Source organism: Mangifera indica, chromosome 14, assembly GCF_011075055.1.
Source record: "Mangifera indica cultivar Alphonso chromosome 14, CATAS_Mindica_2.1, whole genome shotgun sequence".
NCBI lineage: Eukaryota > Viridiplantae > Streptophyta > Magnoliopsida > Sapindales > Anacardiaceae > Mangifera > Mangifera indica.
In genome coordinates, this window is record NC_058150.1 from 1557889 (window position 1) to 1579327 (window position 21439).

Genomic DNA, 21439 nt, shown 5'->3' on the forward strand with positions numbered 1-21439 from the left:
TGAGTGTATAAAGACAAAAACACAATATTTATATATTGAGTAATATTATATGTATACATTTATGATATATGATTTGAATACACAGATGACATGTTATTAGTTGATTAAGTGTTACTTTAAAACTTTAATTCAAACTAATCTAATTATATGATAATACATCATTTATATATTAAAAATATGTATGCGTAGTTTTATTATTGTATATTTTTTATTGTAACTTTGCCAAATTTTCTCAAAATATTTATAATATAACAATATACGTAGCCTTTCAAATAGTCAATCAGACTACTTTAAAATTATTATTTTTATAACCAAAAACTCCATCTGTATTTATGACTGGACTTACACCCATTACACCAGGTAAGTCAAAGTTTCATAAACGTGACAAAAATTTGAATCCAAATTTTTACCTTAAAAATTTTAATACTACACTAATTTTATTAACCCTTGATGTCTAAAACTCTTATTTTATTCATATTGCTTCTTAAAATCACACCAATTATATAACATACGTTACGTTGGTGGGAAATTTGATCATCAACGCTCTTTTTCTAGTATCTGAAATAATAATTTACCCATGTATCGCAATCAAACTAACACATTTTGCTTTTAATCCGTTAAAGTTAAATAGCTGAAAACAGGGTTAAATTGTGATAATTTAAAGAAATATGGGGAGACTATCATTTTCTGATATCTAGGGGTAAAGTACCATGAGTACTTAATATTGCTCATCCAGTGGTTGGATTGGGCCTACAAATTCTGGGCTCTAGCTCAAATACATATATCTCATCGTTTTACTTTCTAAAGCTGTGGGGTTTTAGGGTTTCTCAGCTTCCTTTAGTTCAATCTCACTTTACTTTGCTTGAGCTGTACAAATCCAGGTTAGCCCTGAAATTCTCTCTATTCTATGAATAATTTTAAGGTTCGATTCAAATTACATGAACTTTTTAATAATTTTTTTATTTTCTTTAATTTCAGAGATGGCTGCAAGTTTGGCTTCTAAATGGTCTCGCGGTATGTGATTTTCTTTTAGTGGGTTTTTTCTCTTGTATTTATTTTTTGTTAGTTTGTTCATAGTCGGGCATTTTATATATTATATTCCTTTTCATTGATATGAATTAATAAATGGCTATACACATTGATATACAACTTGATATATGTATATAATTATCTGAATTTTGAACTTGACGTTTTTAGATTTGGTTGCAGTTAACCTTTTTCATGTGATTAATTATTTACTTATATATGTAGTTTATCTGATTAAGTTGGTTTTTTTAATTAGATCATGTCTGTGTCGATACAGAGTTTTTTATTTGATGTAAAACTATCAAAACACATGATTGCTTTGCTACTTCTAAATAAATTTTGTGCATGTTTAATGTAGGGAGCTATTTTTGAAACTGTATGATATTGTCCTTGCAAATTTTTATTTGCATTCACATGGTTATACTTCATTTTTGCATTCAGTTTGAATATTTGTTGAGTTTTTTAAACTTCTACCTCCCCTACGCTGCTTTATAGGTCAATGGAATTTAGCCCAAGTGGCAAGTCATGGGGATATTGCCTGGAACTATCTTTGCTGCAAATGTTTGTTAGCTTGCTTACCTTACTTACAATAATATGCTGACAAATTATTCGTTTACTTGGTGTGGAGTTCTAATGGTGTCATCACTAATTTACTGCTTGTAATGTAGTGTCTAGACTATGTTTTTTGCCTTGATGTTATTGGTAGGCATTCCCTTTTTTTTTTTTTTTGGCAATATATAAAGATGCATTTTACCATGGTAACCCTTGATGAAAATGCAAAACTTTGTTTTCATTATTTGTGGTTTACTGATATGTTTCCTTATTGACTCATTGGATTTTATTTGCATGTTGGGTTACAAAACTAGTGGGCCGTTCCTTGTTGGGGGGCTTAGGAAACAATTTGTCTAGCTTATTGAGCACATCGAATGAGATGACAGCCTGCAATTTCTTGTCTCAGGTGATTTTTAAGCAGTTGTAGTTTGGTTTAATTTACATTGGTGTTATGAAACGTATAAAATCCTGTATGATATAATCTGTTTGAGAGTTTGAAGAGTAATTTTCTTTTGGTCTTGTACAAATACTATATATAGAAATAGGTTGACTGAAGTGATATTTGATGGACTATAAATTGCTAAGTCTCATACTTGCACCGACCATAAATACTTAGGAAGATGAGTTGTATTCTTTATCCCTGGAAGAAACTTATGTGTAGGTCTAGTTTTCTACAACTTTAATTATTCAGAGACAGGGTGTTGTGAATTTTTGAATTATTAGGAGTAGTTTGAATAAGTCAGCAGGCGGCATTTCTTTTAGTAAAATTAGTTTCTTCGGTCCTGTCTGTATAACCTCTTGTGAATATAACCATAATTTTTGGTTTGCAACATTACAGCAGCGGAGGACTTTCATACAGATGAGAACTGTTCTCAAAGTTGTGGACAACTCTGGGGCCAAAAAGGTGATGTGCATTCAAAATTTAAAGGGGAAAAAAGGGGCTCGATTGGGAGACACAATTGTTGCATCGGTAAAGGCAGCTATGCCAAATGGTAAAGTGAAGAAAGGAAAGGTTGTTTATGGTGTGGTGGTTCGTGCTGCCATGCAGCGGGGCCGTTGTGATGGGAGTGAGGTCAAATTTGATGACAATGCTGTAGTACTTGTTGACAAACAAGGCCAGCCAATTGGGACCAGAGTATTTGGGCCAGTTCCACATGAGCTTAGAAAGAAAAAGCATGTCAAGATCCTTACTTTGGCAGAGCATATTGCCTGAGGTATGGATTTTTTATCAATTTTGATTTAGGTCTTCAGGCATTCATGCTCTGATATATTTTCTACTGTATTGATGTGGGAAATTCCATTCAAAAATGAAAGTTGGGCTTCAGGGTGGGGCTATTTAAGTTTATCTCAAGCTGAATTTGAAAATTTTTAGTGATAAATTAGAGAACAAAAGCTATAAATTTCTGGCTCTCCAGCTTGCTGTTGTTTTAGTATCTTGAACCATTGACTTACACACATTTTTTTAGTGAATATGGTACAATCATATTAAGGAATAAGAAGAAATGTTTGAGGATTTTTGTGTTAAGAGTAGCTTTGCCTTATTACCATGGGTATTAGCTTTGGTATAACCATTTCTGAATATTGCAGCTGCTTATAATTTAGGTGTCTAATTTTTATGAAAAATAAAACAAAGAAAATTATTTCTTTTGACAACGACGAATAGCCGACCCTAAATAATTTTCTTAAGAAAATAATGACTTAGGTGCCGCAAGCTTTTGAAAGAAGTTTTGGATTAAGTGACTATTAATAGTGTTGATAGAGCTTTTCATCTCTGGATATAGCAGAAAAATTTGACCAAATAGTTCATTGATGGATAGCAGATTAAAATGAAATTAAATTCCTGAGCTAGGTTGTTCTAAACCAGTAAAAGTTAGGGTGATTCTGAACTTTTTTCAGAAATGCATTATACTATCTTTGCAAATTATTATTACAAGCAGTCTCCAACCCTGTGATAACTGATAACTATGGCTTGGAAAATTAAAAAGAGAAAAAGGAGAAAGAAATCCCTCAGAATACTGACTTAATTAATATTCAACTTATTAGATTCTTGTTCTTCAAATAGCACTACCATTTTCTGATGGCTTAGGCTTCGCCACCCAGAACTTGTAATGGAAATCTCTGAGCTCCAGCATCTTCTCAACTTCCTCAATTGGAAGTCCCTTAGTTTCTGGAATACATACTAGGACAAAGATCAAGGCTATTACTGAAATAAGCCCGAATATTAGAAATGTCCAGGATGTTCCAATTGCATGAGTCATAGATAGGAAGGATTGTGCCACAGTGAGATTTGATATCCAGTTTGCTGTGGCGGCTATTCCTCCACAGACCCCTCGAAACCTCAAAGGATAGATCTCAGAATTCACAATCCATGGGACGGTTCCCATTCCAGGAGAGAAAAATATGATGTAGAGTGCCAGGCCGATTAGCGCAAGCCATCCATATTTGCTTGGACATCCCCTTGTGTACCACTCTCTGCCTTCTTTATGGCATGAATTCTTCACATCAACATTCGAGGCCAAACATGCTCCTGGATATAGCTGCAATAAAAGGAGAGTATTTTAGTATAGGTTTGCTTGTTACTCTGTCATGTGAAGAAGGTGAAGTTTGTTTTACCTTATTCATAGGCGAAGCACAGAAGCCACAATCTGGAGATGAAGCCTTCAGACACTTCATACAATCCCAGCTCTCTGTTTTTGCTATTGCACTAAAATCTGGGCAAGTGTTGTTGGAAAAATGAAACGTTTCCGTTAGGCTAACCATTGGAGAGTGAGAAGTAGTCTCATGGAAGACTGCTGATAAAAGTCCTAGAGAAATTATAACCCCAAACAAGCTGATGATTAGAAGCTTCTTCCTTCCAGTCCTGTCAATGAAGTATATGCTCACAATGGAGCCACAGGCATTTAAACCAGCAGTGACAAGGGAAAGCAGAAGTGCAGTTTGGTTGGATGCAATACCAGCTAACTGAACAATTGTAGGGCTGTAATACATAACTGTGTTTATACCCACAAATTGTTGGAAAACTTGAAGGCCAACTCCAGCTGTAAGTCCTCTTCTAACTGTTTTGGTTTTCAGTAGTTTGATCAAGTTTATCTTCTCAGAAGATCCTTCTTCCTGAATTTCTTTTTCAGTTGATTCTTTTAGCTCCTGGATTTCTGTTTCAACCTCGCGTGCTGGGTAGATTTTCATTAGAATCGCTTTAGCTTCTTCCTCTCTTCCCTGTCAATTAGAGACCATAAGGTTGGTTACTTGATACTTAGAAAATGTAGAAATTAGAAGAACTGGTTCGAAAGAATCAATGATAGAGGTTACCTTGCGGTATAGCCATCGCGGGGATTCTGGAAGAAGCAACATGAGAATGAACTGCACAAGAGCTGGAATGCCAGCAACTCCAAGCATCCACCGCCATGTCCCTGGTGCCTTTGTAAGGGCTAAGTTAATAAGGTAAGACAGGAACTGTCCACCAGTGATGAGGAAGCCATTGGTACTGACAAGGGTACCGCGGATTTTTGCCGGAGAAGCTTCAGAGATGTACAGAGGAGCTGTCATTGATGCCATTCCCACCCCGAGTCCAACAAAAACACGACCAATGATAATAGCAGCTGGGTTTGGAGCTAAGGCCATGATCACAGCACCGATGAAGAACAGAAAATCGGCTATCAGAATTGCACTTCTCCTTCCATAATGATTGTTCATCCATCCACCAATTGCAGCACCAATAATCGCTCCAGCTACAGCCGTACTAACTATGCTCTCCTGTTCACGTATCATAACTCAACATTCACAACTTCTTTGAATAATCTTTAGCCAATTTCTTTTTTTTCCATGTCACAAGATTTTGGCATAACACTATACATAAGTGAATCAAGGTATAAAATAATCTTCATAATTAAAAAAAAAACAAAAAACAAAAACCAGCCAGCCTAACTTAGGGAGCTTTTGGACCCTTCTGCCATTTGAGGACAACAACATAATTATCTTCACAAAACTATGCTTAGTCAAATTAATGACAAAAAGATGATTAATCTGTTAATTACAAAGAAAGAGATGGAAAAAAACAAGGACCTGTAACACCGTTTTTCTATCCACAGACTTGAAGTCATCTCTGATATAAAGAAGAGCTCCCGAAATCACTCCTGCAAAATCCCACCACCCCACAGTAGAAATCAGAATAAACTTTTCAAAAACTGGAACCTGTGAAGATATGAAAAAGGAAAAAAACCTATTACAAGAGTAATTTGAGTGACAAAGATGTGGAAACTCAAGTTGGGACTTAGGTTCGAGACTAGCCGGTTAACCCTTGACAAATCCAGTGCTGCAGTAATTGTGACCGGTTACTGGATCCAGTCTGCTTGATGTGGTTAGTTGACGGTCTGACTCAACTAAGTTTTCAATACGAAAAAAATATATAAGAAAGAAAAGAACCTGTGTCGTAGCCAAAGAGGAGGCCACCGATTCCGGCAGAGAAAGCAAGGCGGAAAACATAAGGGTTCTTCCATGTCAAAGAGAAACACTCTCTAAAAGCTGAAGCATCAGCGTCTGCATGAACTCCTTCCTCCATTTTCGCCAAAAACAAACAATGATTTTACCTCTCTTTTTCCCAACAGTTCAAACATTAAAAAAATCATCCACCTGCATTAAAATGAAGATGAAATTACAGAGAACAAAACTGAGGAAGAAGAATGAAGATAAGAGTGAAAAATATAGTAAAAGACTGAAAGGATTAAACCAAGAAGTCTACCAACTTTGTCTTGGACTCTTGGTCTGTTTCACATCACAACAAAATTTCACATGGGTTCATAAATTTATTGATAATAAAATTTTTTATGATAAATATATTTCCATTTATGTTAATGGCTTGTTGGTCTGGTTGCCTTCATCCTTCATCAAGCGCGTGAAATTTTTTTTTTTTCATCAATATTTATAATTAAGGTTTTATGAATACTTGCCTGAAATTATTATTTCTGCTATGATTAATCTCCTTTCTTCTATATTAAAGTTTAATTCAACCCTGTCAATGCATGCAGATTTTTTTGGCTGAACGTAAAACCATCGAGACATGGGCAACAACACAAGAAGATGGTATAAGGTTGTCGGATTCATATTAAGATCAAATGTATGATATTTAAAAAAAGATTAGGTTCCTCATATACAAATGAGTAATGCTATGTGTATTAATTTTTGGTACACAATTTATGTACACAGTGATATGTCATCATGTAATTAAGTGATTTTAAAACATGTGTCATCCAATGATAAAAAAATATCCAATCACATGATAACACTTCATTTGTGTATACAAATTATGTATCAAAAATAGGTACACATAATTTTATTATATACAAATTGGTCGTAAATTGAAGTAATTTTATTGATGAGTTGAGGGCATTTTTATTGTTTTTAGAGGAGCATTTTCGTCATTTTAATGTATTTTTTGAATGATCACTTTTTCTCGTATGAAACTAAATATTATACTAGTATTTTAAATTAAAAATAGATTTATGTCATGCCAAATATGAATAAAGGCCAATTTGAGATAGAATAAATCTAAATAATAAATAATTAATTTGAGATTGAGTTCAATTTGTTTGACTGATAACAAGTTTGTCAAAAAAACCGTCAAAAAAGAAGAAATAAGATTGTTAAAGATATTAAAAATTTTAGACAAAATAGATCTGTTGATGATTTTGAGATAACTTCAATTGAATTAAGCCGACTCAACTTGATCTAGTTACCCCCACTCGATTAGAGTAGTAAAATAATAATAATAATGAAGCATATAAGCATATGTTTTCTATCAACAATTTAATACGTTTTAAGACCTGGGCATATTTAGAAATACATTAATTAATTTTTCTATATTGGAATTTGCATATATTTAACGCAGAATCTGTCAAAGTTTTTTTTATTAATTTGAGAAAATATTAAATTTATTTATTTATAGGCAGGCAAGGTGCCAGCCAAAGCTTAGTAAGAAGAAATGTTACGCAACAGAACCCTATTAATAAATAAATTAAAATATTACTCAATTTAGCAAATCTAGGCAACCATCAGTATTAATGCTACTTAAATTCTGCAGGAAAAACAGAGGCCAAATAACATGTGCCCACCCAAAGTTTGACAATATAATTCCCACTTGTTAACTTTCAAAATAGTCAAAATTTACGAGACTATCAAATCTAGCATCATCGAGCATGACCTAACATGTTTTAACTGGATTATTATACGATACTGTGAAATGTTAAACTTGGATTAAACTATCGAGTCTAACATAATATATCGATTCAATAAAATTATATGTAAATAATTTTTAAATATTTAATTGAGTATTTAAATGATATATCATAACATGATTGATTGATTCTGAATTTAAAATAAAAATAGTTAATTATATTATAATATATTATTTAAATATCTAATTAAATACTTAAAATTAAGTATATATAATATTACTTTCGAAAACAAATTAGGAATTGGTTATGACAATGTGAAGTTGCTCGGAAAATTGGAAGGTAGATGCATGGGCTCACTGAAAGGGGTTTTTCAGCAATCAGCGGACATGGGCTTTCTTGTTCTTATGAGTTTTTTTTGGGATGCCGAGGACCACCACTTACTTGACATTGCAATTCCAAACTTGTTAAGTGTCATTATGGAAACATTTAGCAATAAATTTACAATTATTGTCACTATTAAGTGGACAAAAAGGGAATGTTGATTGATCTATCGAAGAAGTTTTGGTAGATCACAGTTTGGCGAAGATTCAATACAATGAAGAAAAATGAAATGTCTTTTATCAACATTAGAGGTTAGATTTCATAAATTAAAAGTTAAGAATAGTAAAGAATAATATTGTGAAAATCTCTAAGAGTATAAATTGTATACAAATTCTACGATCCTATTGGGGTCATTGTCATTATTTATATTTTTTCAAGTAGGTAAAGATGCTTCCGAACCTTTGACGAAAAGTATTATCATCAACCATAAAGAAAAGATGAACAAACAATTTTTATTCACTGTAAAATCATTTTTTCTATTTTAGGGTTAGACATGATTTGAGTTGATTTAGTCCGAACTGGACTTGATTGAATTGTTTGAAAATTTATAATTTCTATCAACTTTTTATCATTTCACATTTATCTTTAACAACCCTTCTTCATTTTCTATAGTGGCTTTCAAATGAACTCATCATTAGTCGAAGAGTTGAACTTGATATTAAACTAACCATTTTAAATTTGAATTGACGTTTGTTCGAACTTTTATATGTAAGCAAAATCTACAAGAGCATGTGATGCTTATGGGCTTTAAAGATACGATGACGATCCAATGCACTATGGGCTTCTTCAAGTTGTATTCTTAAATTCACAAGAAGATTCCTTTCTGTTGATTCGACGTCGTTTAATATTTGTAACAGAAAATGACTGCGCTCTTTAGTATATTTTCCATAATTTAGAGCCTTACAAGTCAAGTTTTAGGAAACAAAAAATTAAACTCTAATAATACAATTCTTCCTTCTCCAATACAACCCTACCGCAATTCCTTCCAATTTCTTCACTGGACCACCGCCTGTTCAACACGCTCCATGGATGCGCGTCGCGGCGCTGGTCCTCGAGCCGTTCCTAAGGTCCGGCAAGTCGGCTTCTTCACGCGGAATCCAAATCCGAACTCGCCGTCACCACCGAGTCGGACTCGGTCCGTTCCCCCCAACTCCAACTCGCCTGCCAGCGGAAACTCTCTCTCACCTGTAATGATACCTCCGCCACGTCATGTCTCGGAAAATCTCTCGTACCTCCGCACTACTGCTGCCGTACCTGTCCCGTATTCCCGCCGGATAGCGCAGGAGCATGTGACGGTTGTTGGAAGTTATAATCCTGCCGACTCTGTGCTTGGCGAAACTCTTTCGCCGAGTTTTTTGGATGATAATTCTGATGCTTCAACTACTTTGGGATGGTTTAGTAGAAGCGGTTCAGGGAAGTTGGCGGCAGCTTCTTCGAGTTTACCTAGTGGTGGTTTTGACTTGACTGCTGTAAAATTTGATAAATTTTGTGGCCTTGAGGATAAAAAACAATCTCAAATTCCTGGTAATGCGTATTAATTATGTCAATTTGTTGATAATTAGGATTTATATGGTTAAGTAGCGTTTGATTCGAATAAATTCTTTTTTAATGAATTTCTTCGAAAATGGGATTTTCTTGATAGCATTGAACTAACATTTTAACTTTCAAGCTGTAAGATTTGAAGTTATGTAAGTGTTCGCACTGCATTGTTACTCATTAAGGTTATTCTAGTAATGTTACCTTGCTATTTTTCAGATTCTTTACTGAAGGGTTTAATTGTTAGTGTACTTTTGAACTATCTTGGGAAAGAGATATCATGGTTTATTTTGGTTGAACTTGTGATTTGATGGAGACAGCATACGGTTTTTTGGGTTGTGGGTTGAGATGTGCATGGTTTTTTTGTTTATATTTATAATTGGTAATGTTTTTTATGTGATGGGAAGATGCTGTAAGGATTAGCAAGGTAGAACTTGTATGTGCGGAGAGATTTTGTGGGAAAAATGGGAATAGGGGTGAAGGAGGATCTGCACCAGATTTAAAAACTGGCAAAAAGACTTCATTTAACATTATAGGCTGTGAAAAGTGAACCTTGAAGCTACTTAAATAGGATTTCCAGGTTGTAATTATTATTGATGGTTGAGTGGAATTCTACTGAACTTCTTACATGTATTTGCTATATGGTACTAGAAAAAGAAATAACAAAGATACTGGGTTGACTGACCTATAAAAGGTTTTGTTGATGAAGTTTTGTGGCTGCTCAAACTCATTACTTTGTGTCTTTGCAAATACTAAGAAAGATAAGAAATGTAAAACTTTTATTGACCGTAACGGCTGGTGTTATACTCCATAGAAGTTTGAGTTTCTTGTCCTTCAGTTAAGTAATTAAATGGCTCTTTTCTTGTAATCTTTTGACCATTCATCAGTGTATGATATGAGAAAAGAATAGAATGGAACAACTTTCAACATTAAATTATTATATTTTTTTGCTTATGTTAATATATATACACATACATACATACATACATATATATATATATAGGTTGTCATTGCAATTAGTGGTTTTGTTTTTGACAGTTGCTTGTTGTAATTTTGAATCTTTATTTTTTATATATCACAGCACATGATTGAAAATATAATGCATTTTACAGAAAAAATTGGAGGGGTGGCTGTGGAAGCACAAAATGAAGTTCCATCAAGTTCAAAACCAAATAAAGCAAAAACAACAAAAGCTGAAAGACGTGCTTTGCAGGAATCTCAACGAGCAGCAAAAGCAGCCGCAAAAGGTTCAAACAGTGCCCTTTCCTATTCTTATATTTTTCTTTTTGCTTGAAAACTTGATATGATTATTCTATTTCTGCAAATGTTGTTGCATTTAAACCTTAAATAAGGTTTGATTATTTTGTTGCCTGAATTTTTTTTCACTTACCTGTATTTTATTCCAGTTTATTTCATATACTCCCTCACAATCCTTGTATCTAAATAATTCTTCTTGTAGGCCTTTCTCTAATTTCTTTAAGAAATGGTCCAGCTGCAGTTATCAACAATTGCTTTCTTTTGCTAAAACCGAAAAACAGAATGTATATTTTTCTTCATTCTGGGGTGCTAAATCATATAACCATATACACAAACTGGTATATCAAATTTCCCTTTCTAAATCCAAATAATGCTTACAAATTTAGTGTGGCTTGAAGACTGTTGGCCTTTGGCAGCCCCTGTACAATATTTGTTTTAAAAAGAGCCCCTGTACAATATTTGTTTTAAAAAGAGCAACATACAAATAATTGGTTTGTTTATAAGTGAATTCAAACTTATTTGTACTGTTAATGGCTTAACCATATTATCATATTCATGTATTTAATGGTATTATTACAGGTGAGGGAAATAAATCTGCTGCTTCATCTCGGGGAGCAGCCCCTGCTAAACCTCAGAAGCAGCCTTCACAGAAGAAAGATGATCCTTTAGTTGCATTGTCAATCGCAGCTTCTGACAGGAAAGGGACTGACCGTCCTCCAGAGAAAGAGAGGAAGAAAGAAGTTCCTGCTCCACGCATGCAGTTTGATGATAAAAATCGGGTGGAGAAGGCCAAAAAGCGTGCATTGGTCAATCAAACTGAAGCTAGAAACAGAGTTGAATTGTTTCGACATTTGCCGCAATATGAACATGGAACACTACTTCCTGATCTTGAGTCTAAATTCTTCCAACTTGATCAAATGCATCCTGCTGTTTACAAGGTACTTTGTATTATTTAGCTTAGAAGCTTTAAAGTAGTAAAATGAGACACGGTTATTAAGCTTGTTATTATAGGAAAAACGTCGTCAGGTGACACTGTCATGCGTTGCAGGTTTGTCTTTACAATGAGATTCATTGTAAAATTGAATACATCATCTTATCTGATCTCTGTTTTGCTTGCATGGTCCAAGTCTTCTGTAATCAATAATTGATTGGCGTGCTTTCATGAAAAAGCATTGTTATAATAGTACTCAATGCTAAGTCTGTTTACAGAACCAATTCAAGTTCTTCACTTCTTTTATTGCTTTTTACCTAAGTAGTAGCTGTATTTTGTTTTTAGATTTGTGTGCTGAAGAACTGTCAGGCATCCCAAATGCAAATTCTCTGTTAATTTTTCTTGGGAATAACTAGTATTTAGGATTTATCTTTTCTGATATTGTTTTTTACTTTTTATGGGAAAAAGTTTTGCATTATATTTTTGTGGTCCTTATTTTATGTGTGAACCCTTATTGAATCAAAACTAAACCTTCATCTTTCTCACCTATTGTCATCATTTCATTTTTCCACTTCATTAATGTTGTTCTCAATGTGTCACTGTTAATTTAAATGAAAATGCACACAATTTTGAGAACCCTACAAAATTTCCCTGTTGTATATAATTTGGCATGCCATGTCTGCTAACAATGTGTGTCTTTTTGCCAACTTGTTCAGATTTCATCTGCCAACTTTGTTTAGGCTGATTCCTTTTACTAATATCTTGAAGGATACAAGTGCACATATTATAAATTCCTAGAAATATGATAATCTGATAAATGGACTACATATTATAAATTCCTTATATCTGAAAAGAAAATTAAATATACCCTTAGTTCCTGGTAATATTTTGACTTAACATGAGAAACACACTGTATCTAGCTTGTTCACTGATGTGTATATGAATTTCCCAGGTTGGGTTGCAGTATTTGGCCGGAGATATATGTGGAGGTAATGCTCGGTGTATTGCAATGCTTCACGCTTTTCAGGAAGCCATTAAAGACTACACCACACCAGCTGAGAAAACTCTTGTTAGAGATTTGGCAGGAAAAATCAGTAGTTATGTCTCATTTCTGATTGAGTGCCGGCCACTTTCCATGAGCATGGGAAATGCAATTAGGTTTCTGAAAAATCGAATTGCAAAATTACCTCTGACTTGTTCAGAATCAGAAGCAAAAGCTTCTCTATGTAATGACATTGATCGTTTTATTAATGAGAAGATAATACTTGCTGATAAGGTGATTGTTAGACATGCAGCTACAAAGGTCAGGGATGGTGATGTTCTGCTCACTTATGGATCATCATGTGTGGTTGAGATGATTTTTTTGTATGCCCATGAGCTTGGAAAACAGTTTCGGGTTGTGGTGGTAGACTCACGACCAAAGCTTGAAGGCCAAGCATTGCTTCGTAGGCTGGTAGCAAAGGGCTTGAGTTGCACGTATACTCATATAAATGCTGTTTCATACATTATGCATGAAGTTACACGAGTTTTTCTGGGTGCTTCATCTGTATTGTCTAATGGAACCGTATATTCAAGGGTTGGGACTGCATGTGTTGCTATGGTAGCTCACTCATTCCATGTTCCAGTCCTAATCTGCTGCGAAGCATACAAATTTCATGAAAGAGTACAGCTTGATTCGATCTGCTCAAATGAACTAGGTACTGCTTGTTTAGTCACAAATGAGATAACTTCTGCTTTAAAAGTAACTGCATTAAAACGACTTATCTTGCAGGTGATCCAAATGCTATTGCCAAGGTTCCTGGAAGAATAGATTTGGATAAAGGAACCAATAAAGAAAATCTTCAACATCTGAATTTGATGTAAGTTTTTGATTTTTTATCACAGAGAAGAAAACAGAAGAATACTATTTATTTTGAAGTTCCCAATTTTTTCAACTTAAGGGATGTAGCATTGAGTTGAAGTTTGCATGTTATGTGATGATAATATAATTGTAGTTGCCTACATGATCCACATCACTGGAGATGTAAAAGTTGAGATATATACTTGGGATGCAAGATAAGTTTATTTGAATGATTTTCACTTGTCTTTCTATGGTATGGTAACAGGTATGACGCCACTCCTTCAGATTATGTCTCTATGATTGTCACAGATTATGGCATGGTAAGTCATGTTGTGCAGAAAATATCGAAATATTAGTTTTATTATCTAATGAGGAGTATACTTGGAATGCTTGCTTTCATTCCATGACTGCAAAAATATGAACCACTTTTTCATCTTCAAGTTTATTAGATATTGCTTCAAGAAATCAATTAGCTAATGATAATAATTTTCAAATCCACATTTTAATAATTTGCATCAAAAAGGAATTTGTGACTTCTATTCATGATCTATGGATTGTCTATTACTTTCAGTTTGTGAAATTGTTTTTCCAACTGGTCATGTAACTTATGGTCATAAACTAGGCCAATGTCATAGATGCTTGAGATTTCTTTAAAGTGTTAGTTATCTTTTTTCTCTTCTTCTTCTTCTTCTACTCATTTGCAGATCCCTCCCACAAGTGTGCCTGTAATTGTTCGAGAGTATCGAAGGGAGTATTTATTGATATAGAAATATTCGTGTTGAGATTCTTGGATAAAGGGTGAAGTTCATGCTGCCTCCGATTACACACGAGGGATTGCTTTTACATATGCGTGAGAGAATTTAACTCTTACAACTTTTTCAAAAATGTAGTTTGATTTAAAGTCGCTCTTGATCATTCTTTATGCATAAATAAAGAATTCATTTCATATTATGTCAAATTAGTTGCTTCTCTGTGAAAATTCACTGGTGAGTTTTGGTAGTTCATTTCCTTCTTGTATTTTGTGGTCCCTTTTTTTTTTAATGAACTGTTTATCATCTTCCTTCTATTGGTTGCTGTACTATAATTGTATATTTAAGGGTGTGTTAAAGAGTTTTTGAAGTAACAGAAATCTTCTGCTTTGTAAGTTTTTGATATAACAATAGAAGGTTAATCTAGAAAATATATGTTTAACACTAATTAAGCAAAAATCTTTTTTTAATTGAGTTTTTACTACTAAAATTTGTGTGTTAAAATGGATGCATAAAGATTAATGAGGGTTTTAATTAGATTACAGGTTTATGGAAATAATCAAAAATTGGCGAAGTCTATGCCTACATATATAACCATTAATTTCAATTTTTTTAAAATGAAAATAGCCAACGTATAACTCTAATTGTACCCCTTTTCCATTGAAAAATGGACAGGTAAATTTTGGATGATTTATTATCGTATGCCTACTGGGTCAAGGGTTGTTAAGAATGTCACGAGGGAAAATTGGGTTTTAATTAAAGAAATCAGTTACATTGGTAATACATGTAAGTCCAACTTCTTTATTATGTTTAAAATCTCCTGGTTTCTTTAAATAAAAATCCTTGTAATAATATTCAAATAGAATTAAGATATTATGACATAAATTTATAGCCTTAATTTTTTTTTTTTTCATTTTGTGAATCATTATTTTTTATTAATTCAATGGTGATAAATAAATATTAACTTAGGATCTTTTATCATGGTTGGATTTGGATAGACTAAGGTACATAGTTTAAAAATGATGTCAAAAAAATTAAGTGAAAATTTTAAGTATACCAGATCATAGTTTTTATCTTGATTAAACCATACATATTTATTGTTGAGTTAATTACATTGTACTAAAATAATGTTTTTAAAATTCAATCCAATATAGTCATGAACATTTTGATGGTAAATTATTTTTCGTTTCATCCAAATGAATACCAATTTGATACTAATAATAATGTGTTATCGTATGATTAAATGTTACTTATTTTTTATTTTAAAATCATCTAATTATATAAAGATATATCATTATTACGATCCAAATTAAAAGTCTTGTAATTTATAAGCGCATATAGTTTATTTTTAAGTAAAAAAGATGCAGATATTTCAGCGAACAGATTTACTAGGCTGCTCAATGTGAAATCTTCACCATATTAATCCCTTTAAAATTACCCCCTTTCTTGTTAGCATTCTCATGACATCCTGAACTGTACTAATAATTCTAACAACCGCCTTTCTTTTCTTTTATCTGGGGTGAAAGCTAAATTACAAGTCTGATCTGAACATCACATTCTTGCACTCAATTCTTCTAAGTTGTCTCTGTTAATCACTTCTGTTTCTTGTCCGAACCAGATGCGTTATTATCTGATGCAGCAGTTGCCAATTCCATTAACCTTTCATAGTCTATCTCAGTTGATCTATACTTAAATTTCATGCCACCCTGAGTCCAAGACCTTATACAAAGGATAGCTTGTGTGCTATCATGCGGCATACAAAATCGTTCTTTGTTGATCTCATCACCTTTACTGCAAAAAAGTTCTTCAGGAGCTACTGAAGTTGCCTGCACAGCCAAGAAATCCCGAGCCATCACAGACAGTCGAGGGTATCGGGTACTGTTCACCTTCCACCACTCCAGAACATCTGTTGGTATTGGAGCAGGAGGCTCAGAGAGATACTGAGTGAGCTCATCTGTGGCAGTGCTTATGCTTCCCCTTCGTTTCTTTCGGGCGATTTCCTCTGCGAAAGAAACACTACCTCCATCTTCCATCTCTTGAGCACTGTAGCCGCTTGTCATGGATGAGAAATGGCTAGTGGAATAGTTTCTTACAAAATGGGCTCTTGCTTCTTCCAGATAATTTTCTGCATTAAGGTTCTCAGGAATGAGTTCACATTTGATCCGGGGATCAAGAATGGCTGTCATGTAGGTGAAAATGTTGCAAACTTGGTTGTTGTAATTCCTGGCCTTCTTGGCCATGTCTTCGGCTGCATTCTTTAGCCAATCTGGGCTATGTCGGCATTCTCTGCACATAGTAATCATCTCAGAAATGTGATCCATGAAGAAGAGAACCAGTCCAATAGTTGGCATTTTGTTGGTGCACATGTTATTGGTGGTCTTATAGAAAGGTTCTAAGTATCCATGCACAACGCTGACCACATTCTTCTCTGCAGGGGTCAGTAGCATTCGACTGCCTAGTGTTTCATCATGCTTCCTGATAACAGCATCCATGGTCTTCCCAGCCTGCAATCACAGCATCATTAGCTACTAAATTCACATCTGGAGTTCAAAATGAGAGAGATGAGCAGTCTACTATCTAATATCTTAATCGATTCAAGGAGACATGAATAAGTACCTTCTGCACTATATCAAGCATTTGGTAATTGCCACTCCACCGCACTGAAGCGTCGACGGGAAATTTCCAACTACCTTCTCGATAAGCTGTTGAAATCTGAACAAAATCATCAGAGAAATCTGTAGATTCATTCAACTCAAGAGCAAACTCCCTGATTCTGGAGATTAATGGTTTTGTAGTTCTCAGTCCATCATCTATGATCAAGTTAAGAGTTTGAGCAGCACATGGGATATAGCAGAAGGGTCCTGCTTTCTGAGTATCAAACTCCTCTTTTAAAGAATGGCATGCATGGACTGCATTCGGACTGTTATCATGAGTACAGGACAGAACTCTATTCTCGATATTGTATGTCTTAAGAACCTTCACTAGAGAGTGAAAGATTTCAGAATCCCCACAAGGGTAAGGTATGTGGCATATATCAAGAAGCACTTTACGAAAGGACCAACTTTCATCAATCCATTGACATGTGACACTCATATAAAATATTTGCTCATAGGAAGTCCAGAAATCAAGAGTGATTGAGACTTTAGAAGAAACCTGTTCCAAAGATGCCCTTATATCTTCCCTCATGCTTCTAAAAACTTCACATAGAACTGCTTTGTACTTCTCACCTGACCAAAGTTGTATTGACGGATTTAGAAATTTAAAGGAGTTTGCTAACCACTTCTCCTCCATGGTTGAAGGAGGAAGAGAAGCTAAAATAAGCCACTTAATGAGCAACCAGTTTAGATGATCATAATCCAATTGGTGTGCCTTGCCCTGAGGTTGAGATTTTTTAACAACAGTAATAGGCTGAGGAACTGAACTGGTGACAATATCCCCTGCCTTATCATATCCTGGATGCCGATTAGCGAGGTGCCTACCCAAATTACCTTACACAACAAAGGAATACCATCAGATGCAAGAAAGATTACATATTAGTTTTCAGACTCCAACATGCTCAGGACTCCCACTAAGCTGGATGATATCAAAATAGATCCGCCGAACTGTTAAGAAGGTATAAAATAAAGAGTAATTTGCGAATCAGGTTTCTACTAAAGACAGTCTTTATGTGATGTCAATTGCAAGTGAGCTTCGGAACATCTGATATTTGCTTCAACCTGAAAACTTTGAACTCAGAAAGCGTACGATTATAAATGGGTAGTTACTGCAGGATCTGCTTGGATAATGATAAATCCTAATATCCAAGAATACAAAATTTAACATTGTATGAAGAAATAATTGAAATTGAGGCAAATGCATGAACTGTACCAGTGGCAGTAGCAATGGAATAGCTTTGTCCACAAAACTTGCACCTCCGACTTTTTCCATCAGGAGCTGTCTCAAAAAACTTGAGATATACTGATGTCATGGTCTTCTTTCTTGGTTTTGCTGAAGGCAAGGCATTTCCCTTTTCTGAAGAGCCCAATCCAATTTCTATGGGATCAATGCTTGGAATTAGTGACATGTCCATCACGTGTTTAGTTTCCGCGTCTACTCCTAGAAGCAACAACAAGAAGTAAATGGCAGATTCATAACCATAAGAAAGATTCATATTCTTGAATGGCAAACTGACAACCATATCAGCAATTTTCTTCTTCTTTTTTTTTGGGTAATAAGAAACGCTATTCAAGTCAAACCGCCCTTTTGGGACAAAACCAATCTCACCAAGCAGGTCAAACCCCAGATCCAATGATCGACCAGTCAAAAATATTTTCTTGGTATGTCGTCGGAGGGACTTGAATCTAAGCTCTCCACCTTGGAGCCCAACCCCTTTACACCAAAGCCACCCCTTGGGGGCTATCAGCAATATTCTTTTATTGAGATAGAAATTACCAATAACCATGTTTGGAAAATATATACATGAAGCAAACTGCAGTTGAATTCCAGATAAGGTTTTGATTTTCAAAGAAAGAGCAACTTTGCTTTCTTTATTTTTTATTTTTTATTTTTTGCTTTTCCAAGAATTTAAAAATAGAATGCTTTTTCTTTCTTTTTCTTAGCAGCTTATCAAAGCCTTTTAAGAAACATAATATGCACAGGAATCATTTAGTTTAAGCCAATGAAGCCTAGACCTAAAAATGTTATTGGTTACATAAACAAATTAGAATGGAGTGAGTCAATGATATGTGTGTAAAATGGTATAAAAAGTGAATTTCAAGTTATCTCCATCTTAGAAAATAAATTCAAGCAAACATTCTCCAATGTTTTACAGATATCTCATCTAACAATTTCCCAACACATCTCTAGGAAAAATAGGCGGTTTCACCACTTGATGAAATTCAAAATCAGTTTAATTTTATTCCATAATGTATCTAATTTTAGCAATTTTTTTCCTCAGTTAATTACAAAATACAGCAAACTAATACAAAAAAGAGTACAAATACTGAAAAAGCCTCATAATCCAAAGTTCATAATTATCAGCAATGACAACGTAATCCAACAATCAAAGTAATATAAATGCTTCAATTCATTGATTACCATCAACATAATGTACCGCCTGCATCTCCCTAATGCAAAATCGCTCTTGTACTGAATCTCAATCCAAAAACATTATAACTTTAATTACACTAATACCTCAATAACATGAATAAACAAACATTAGAAGCAAATTATTTAGGTTAAATTACAGAGCAAAGAATGCTGCTCAACCATTGCAACTTATAACTAGTTAATTTAGGAACTAAACAATAGCTCAACTAAAGTAACATCTAAATCCCTTTCCCATGAACATTTTAAGTTTCCCAAAAGAATTTACATAATGAAAATAATAAATGCCTTGATCATATCGAAGATTAACAAGAAAACTTTGTAGGCATGAATTTGCAATACCTTTATACGTTTTATATGCATTATTTACGGTCCAATCCATCGAGTTCCCAGCTTTCCCACTTACAATACCAGCCTGAAAATCCAATCAAATTAAAGAAAAAAAAAAACTAAAAATCTAAAAGAACCCAACTTGAATAGACGTGTTTATAGTTTAAGTCTTTAATCTTACCCCAAAATTCATGCGCCCACCTGAACTGAGCTGGGCTGAGTTGAGCTGAGCTGATCCTATACTTGGTTAAGAAAAGGAACCTTAAAGTGAGCTGTCTTCGGCTCGGTTATTTAAGGGTAAAAAAAAAAAAAAAAGCAGGAAAAGTCACTGATCATGAATCCAATCACTGACGTAGGGTTTCTTCTACATTAGAATTTAGAAATTCTGATTTGAGGCTTCAAAACGACGTCGTAGCTCTGTAACGGAAAATATGTAAATTAAAATTTATAGAGAGAGGGAGACAGAAATGGAGGGAGACGGAAGGTGGAAAGAGAGGAGAGAGATCGGCGGCGCTTTTGGATCTGAGCCGGATCTGAGCCGAAAAAGAGAAGGATCAGCTTTTTTATTTTGGCAGAGCCGCGACGCCTATTTCAGATCTAATCGCGGACTTCAACGGCTTTGGCAGACTCTCAGAGTGAAAGAAAGTGTGTTTGTGTGGCTCGGCTGGTGAGTGAGTGAGATGGAAATTAACTCAACTCGTGCGAGTGGCTCATAACCCGCTACTTAAACTAAACTCGCTGATTAAACTCACTCATGCCAACTCACATCCCTTGTCTTTAACCCGCCAAAAATAGAATAAAAACATAATAATTTATTTTAAATATGATTATATAATTAAATATTATATTATTTTAATTTAAAATAAATTAAATTAAATCAATCGGTCCAATCAATTTAATTGTTATCTGTTAAAATAAAATAAAAATTGATTTAAAAAAAATATTTTAACAATCTAAATGATTTGAATTATGATTGAAACTATTTTGATTAATAATTTAAAAATTTAACTTTTTTAAACTAAGGTTTCAATTTGAATCTCAATTTTTTAGTAATTTGGGAAAAACCACCAAACCACATAAAAATTTATTTTATTTTTATATTTTATGTGTATTAGAATTTATTTTTATATTAAAATAATTTAAAATATATAATTAATTATATAAAAATGATTTAAATATTATTTTTAATATTTATTTAAATAATTTATTGATCGGGTTAAATTGTCTTCTCATCGGATGATGTTCAATTCCTTCGTCAAAATAGAGGTAAAATTATAAAATTAAAAAAAATTGAAAATTATGTACCTTATTTATTTATTTATATAGTGGTGGGCTACAGTGGGCTGGCTGTAGCGGCTTACTAAAAAAGAACAGTGAGTTTAGTTAGCTTTGGTGTGGTGAGCCCAAGGTGGCCGCTAGCTTCGGGTTGGCTTCAAGTGAAATCGTTTCCTGATTGTTGTTTAAAAACAACTAACATATTAATTTAATAAATAAATAAATATAAAATTTAACATATTTTTACTTAAAAAATAAATAACTTGTATCCAAATAAAAAATAAGATTTATTTATTTTAATTTATTG

The 21439-nt window shown here is 33.9% G+C and overlaps 4 protein-coding genes across 5 annotated transcripts; 2 read left to right on the forward strand and 2 right to left on the reverse strand.

Annotated features, from left to right (window-relative positions):
• Nucleotides 1–733: 733 nt before the first annotated feature.
• LOC123196271 (50S ribosomal protein HLP, mitochondrial) lies at nt 734–6701 on the forward strand. The gene is made up of 5 exons (XM_044610228.1): nt 734–881; nt 979–1014; nt 1893–1984; nt 2417–2792; nt 6603–6701. The coding sequence occupies exons 2-4, from the start codon at nt 981–983 to the stop codon at nt 2789–2791; spliced, it is 501 nt and encodes a 166-aa protein (XP_044466163.1). The 5' UTR covers nt 734–881; nt 979–980; the 3' UTR covers nt 2792; nt 6603–6701.
• Nucleotides 3455–6383, reverse strand: LOC123196268 (probable inositol transporter 2). 2 transcript variants are annotated; one of them, XM_044610224.1, is made up of 6 exons: nt 6317–6383; nt 6001–6207; nt 5641–5711; nt 4888–5331; nt 4192–4794; nt 3455–4115 (listed from the first exon to the last, which is right to left on the reverse strand). In XM_044610224.1, the coding sequence occupies exons 2-6, from the start codon at nt 6134–6136 to the stop codon at nt 3633–3635; spliced, it is 1737 nt and encodes a 578-aa protein (XP_044466159.1). In that variant the 5' UTR covers nt 6137–6207; nt 6317–6383; the 3' UTR covers nt 3455–3632. The 2 variants fall into 2 exon arrangements, with proteins under 2 accessions (XP_044466159.1, XP_044466158.1); XM_044610223.1 differs by lacking the exon at nt 6317–6383 and having other exon boundaries at nt 6001–6276.
• Nucleotides 6702–9032: 2331 nt separating the features above from the next.
• LOC123196653 (translation initiation factor eIF-2B subunit delta-like) lies at nt 9033–14644 on the forward strand. Its single transcript, XM_044610714.1, has 7 exons — nt 9033–9653; nt 10778–10912; nt 11502–11860; nt 12806–13550; nt 13625–13712; nt 13959–14013; nt 14398–14644. Exons 1-7 carry the CDS (start codon nt 9155–9157, stop codon nt 14458–14460), a joined length of 1944 nt encoding a protein of 647 aa, XP_044466649.1. The 5' UTR covers nt 9033–9154; the 3' UTR covers nt 14461–14644.
• A 1168-nt stretch (nt 14645–15812) lies between these two features.
• LOC123196662 (putative AC transposase) lies at nt 15813–20560 on the reverse strand. Its single transcript, XM_044610726.1, has 5 exons — nt 20039–20560; nt 19870–19942; nt 18310–18537; nt 17059–17930; nt 15813–16946 (listed from the first exon to the last, which is right to left on the reverse strand). The coding sequence occupies exons 1-5, from the start codon at nt 20048–20050 to the stop codon at nt 16035–16037; spliced, it is 2097 nt and encodes a 698-aa protein (XP_044466661.1). The 5' UTR covers nt 20051–20560; the 3' UTR covers nt 15813–16034.
• Between the last annotated feature and the right edge of the window lie 879 nt (nt 20561–21439).

Bases quoted from the DNA above. Each gene is read 5' to 3' on its own strand.
- LOC123196268 (XM_044610224.1), bottom strand. From the start codon at position 6,136: ATGGAGGAAGGAGTTCATGCAGACGCTGATGCTTCAGCTTTTAGAGAG. The intron at 5,332-5,640 runs GTCCTTGTTTTT...ATACGTGAACAG, and splicing joins ATAGAAAAACGGTGTTACAG to GAGAGCATAGTTAGTACGGC. The intron at 4,116-4,191 runs GTAAAACAAACT...CTTTTATTGCAG, and splicing joins GTGCTTCGCCTATGAATAAG to CTATATCCAGGAGCATGTTT.
- LOC123196662 (XM_044610726.1), bottom strand. The intron at 17,931-18,309 runs GTACAGTTCATG...TTGTTGTGTAAG, and splicing joins TTCCATTGCTACTGCCACTG to GTAATTTGGGTAGGCACCTC. The intron at 16,947-17,058 runs GTACTTATTCAT...CTGTGATTGCAG, and splicing joins TGCTTGATATAGTGCAGAAG to GCTGGGAAGACCATGGATGC.
- LOC123196271 (XM_044610228.1), top strand. From the start codon at position 981: ATGGCTGCAAGTTTGGCTTCTAAATGGTCTCGCG. The intron at 1,015-1,892 runs GTATGTGATTTT...TTACAAAACTAG, and splicing joins GGCTTCTAAATGGTCTCGCG to TGGGCCGTTCCTTGTTGGGG. The intron at 1,985-2,416 runs GTGATTTTTAAG...GCAACATTACAG, and splicing joins CCTGCAATTTCTTGTCTCAG to CAGCGGAGGACTTTCATACA.
- LOC123196653 (XM_044610714.1), top strand. From the start codon at position 9,155: ATGGATGCGCGTCGCGGCGCTGGTCCTCGAGCCGTTCCTAAGGTCCGG. The intron at 9,654-10,777 runs GTAATGCGTATT...TGCATTTTACAG, and splicing joins AAAACAATCTCAAATTCCTG to AAAAAATTGGAGGGGTGGCT. The intron at 14,014-14,397 runs GTAAGTCATGTT...ACTCATTTGCAG, and splicing joins TTGTCACAGATTATGGCATG to ATCCCTCCCACAAGTGTGCC.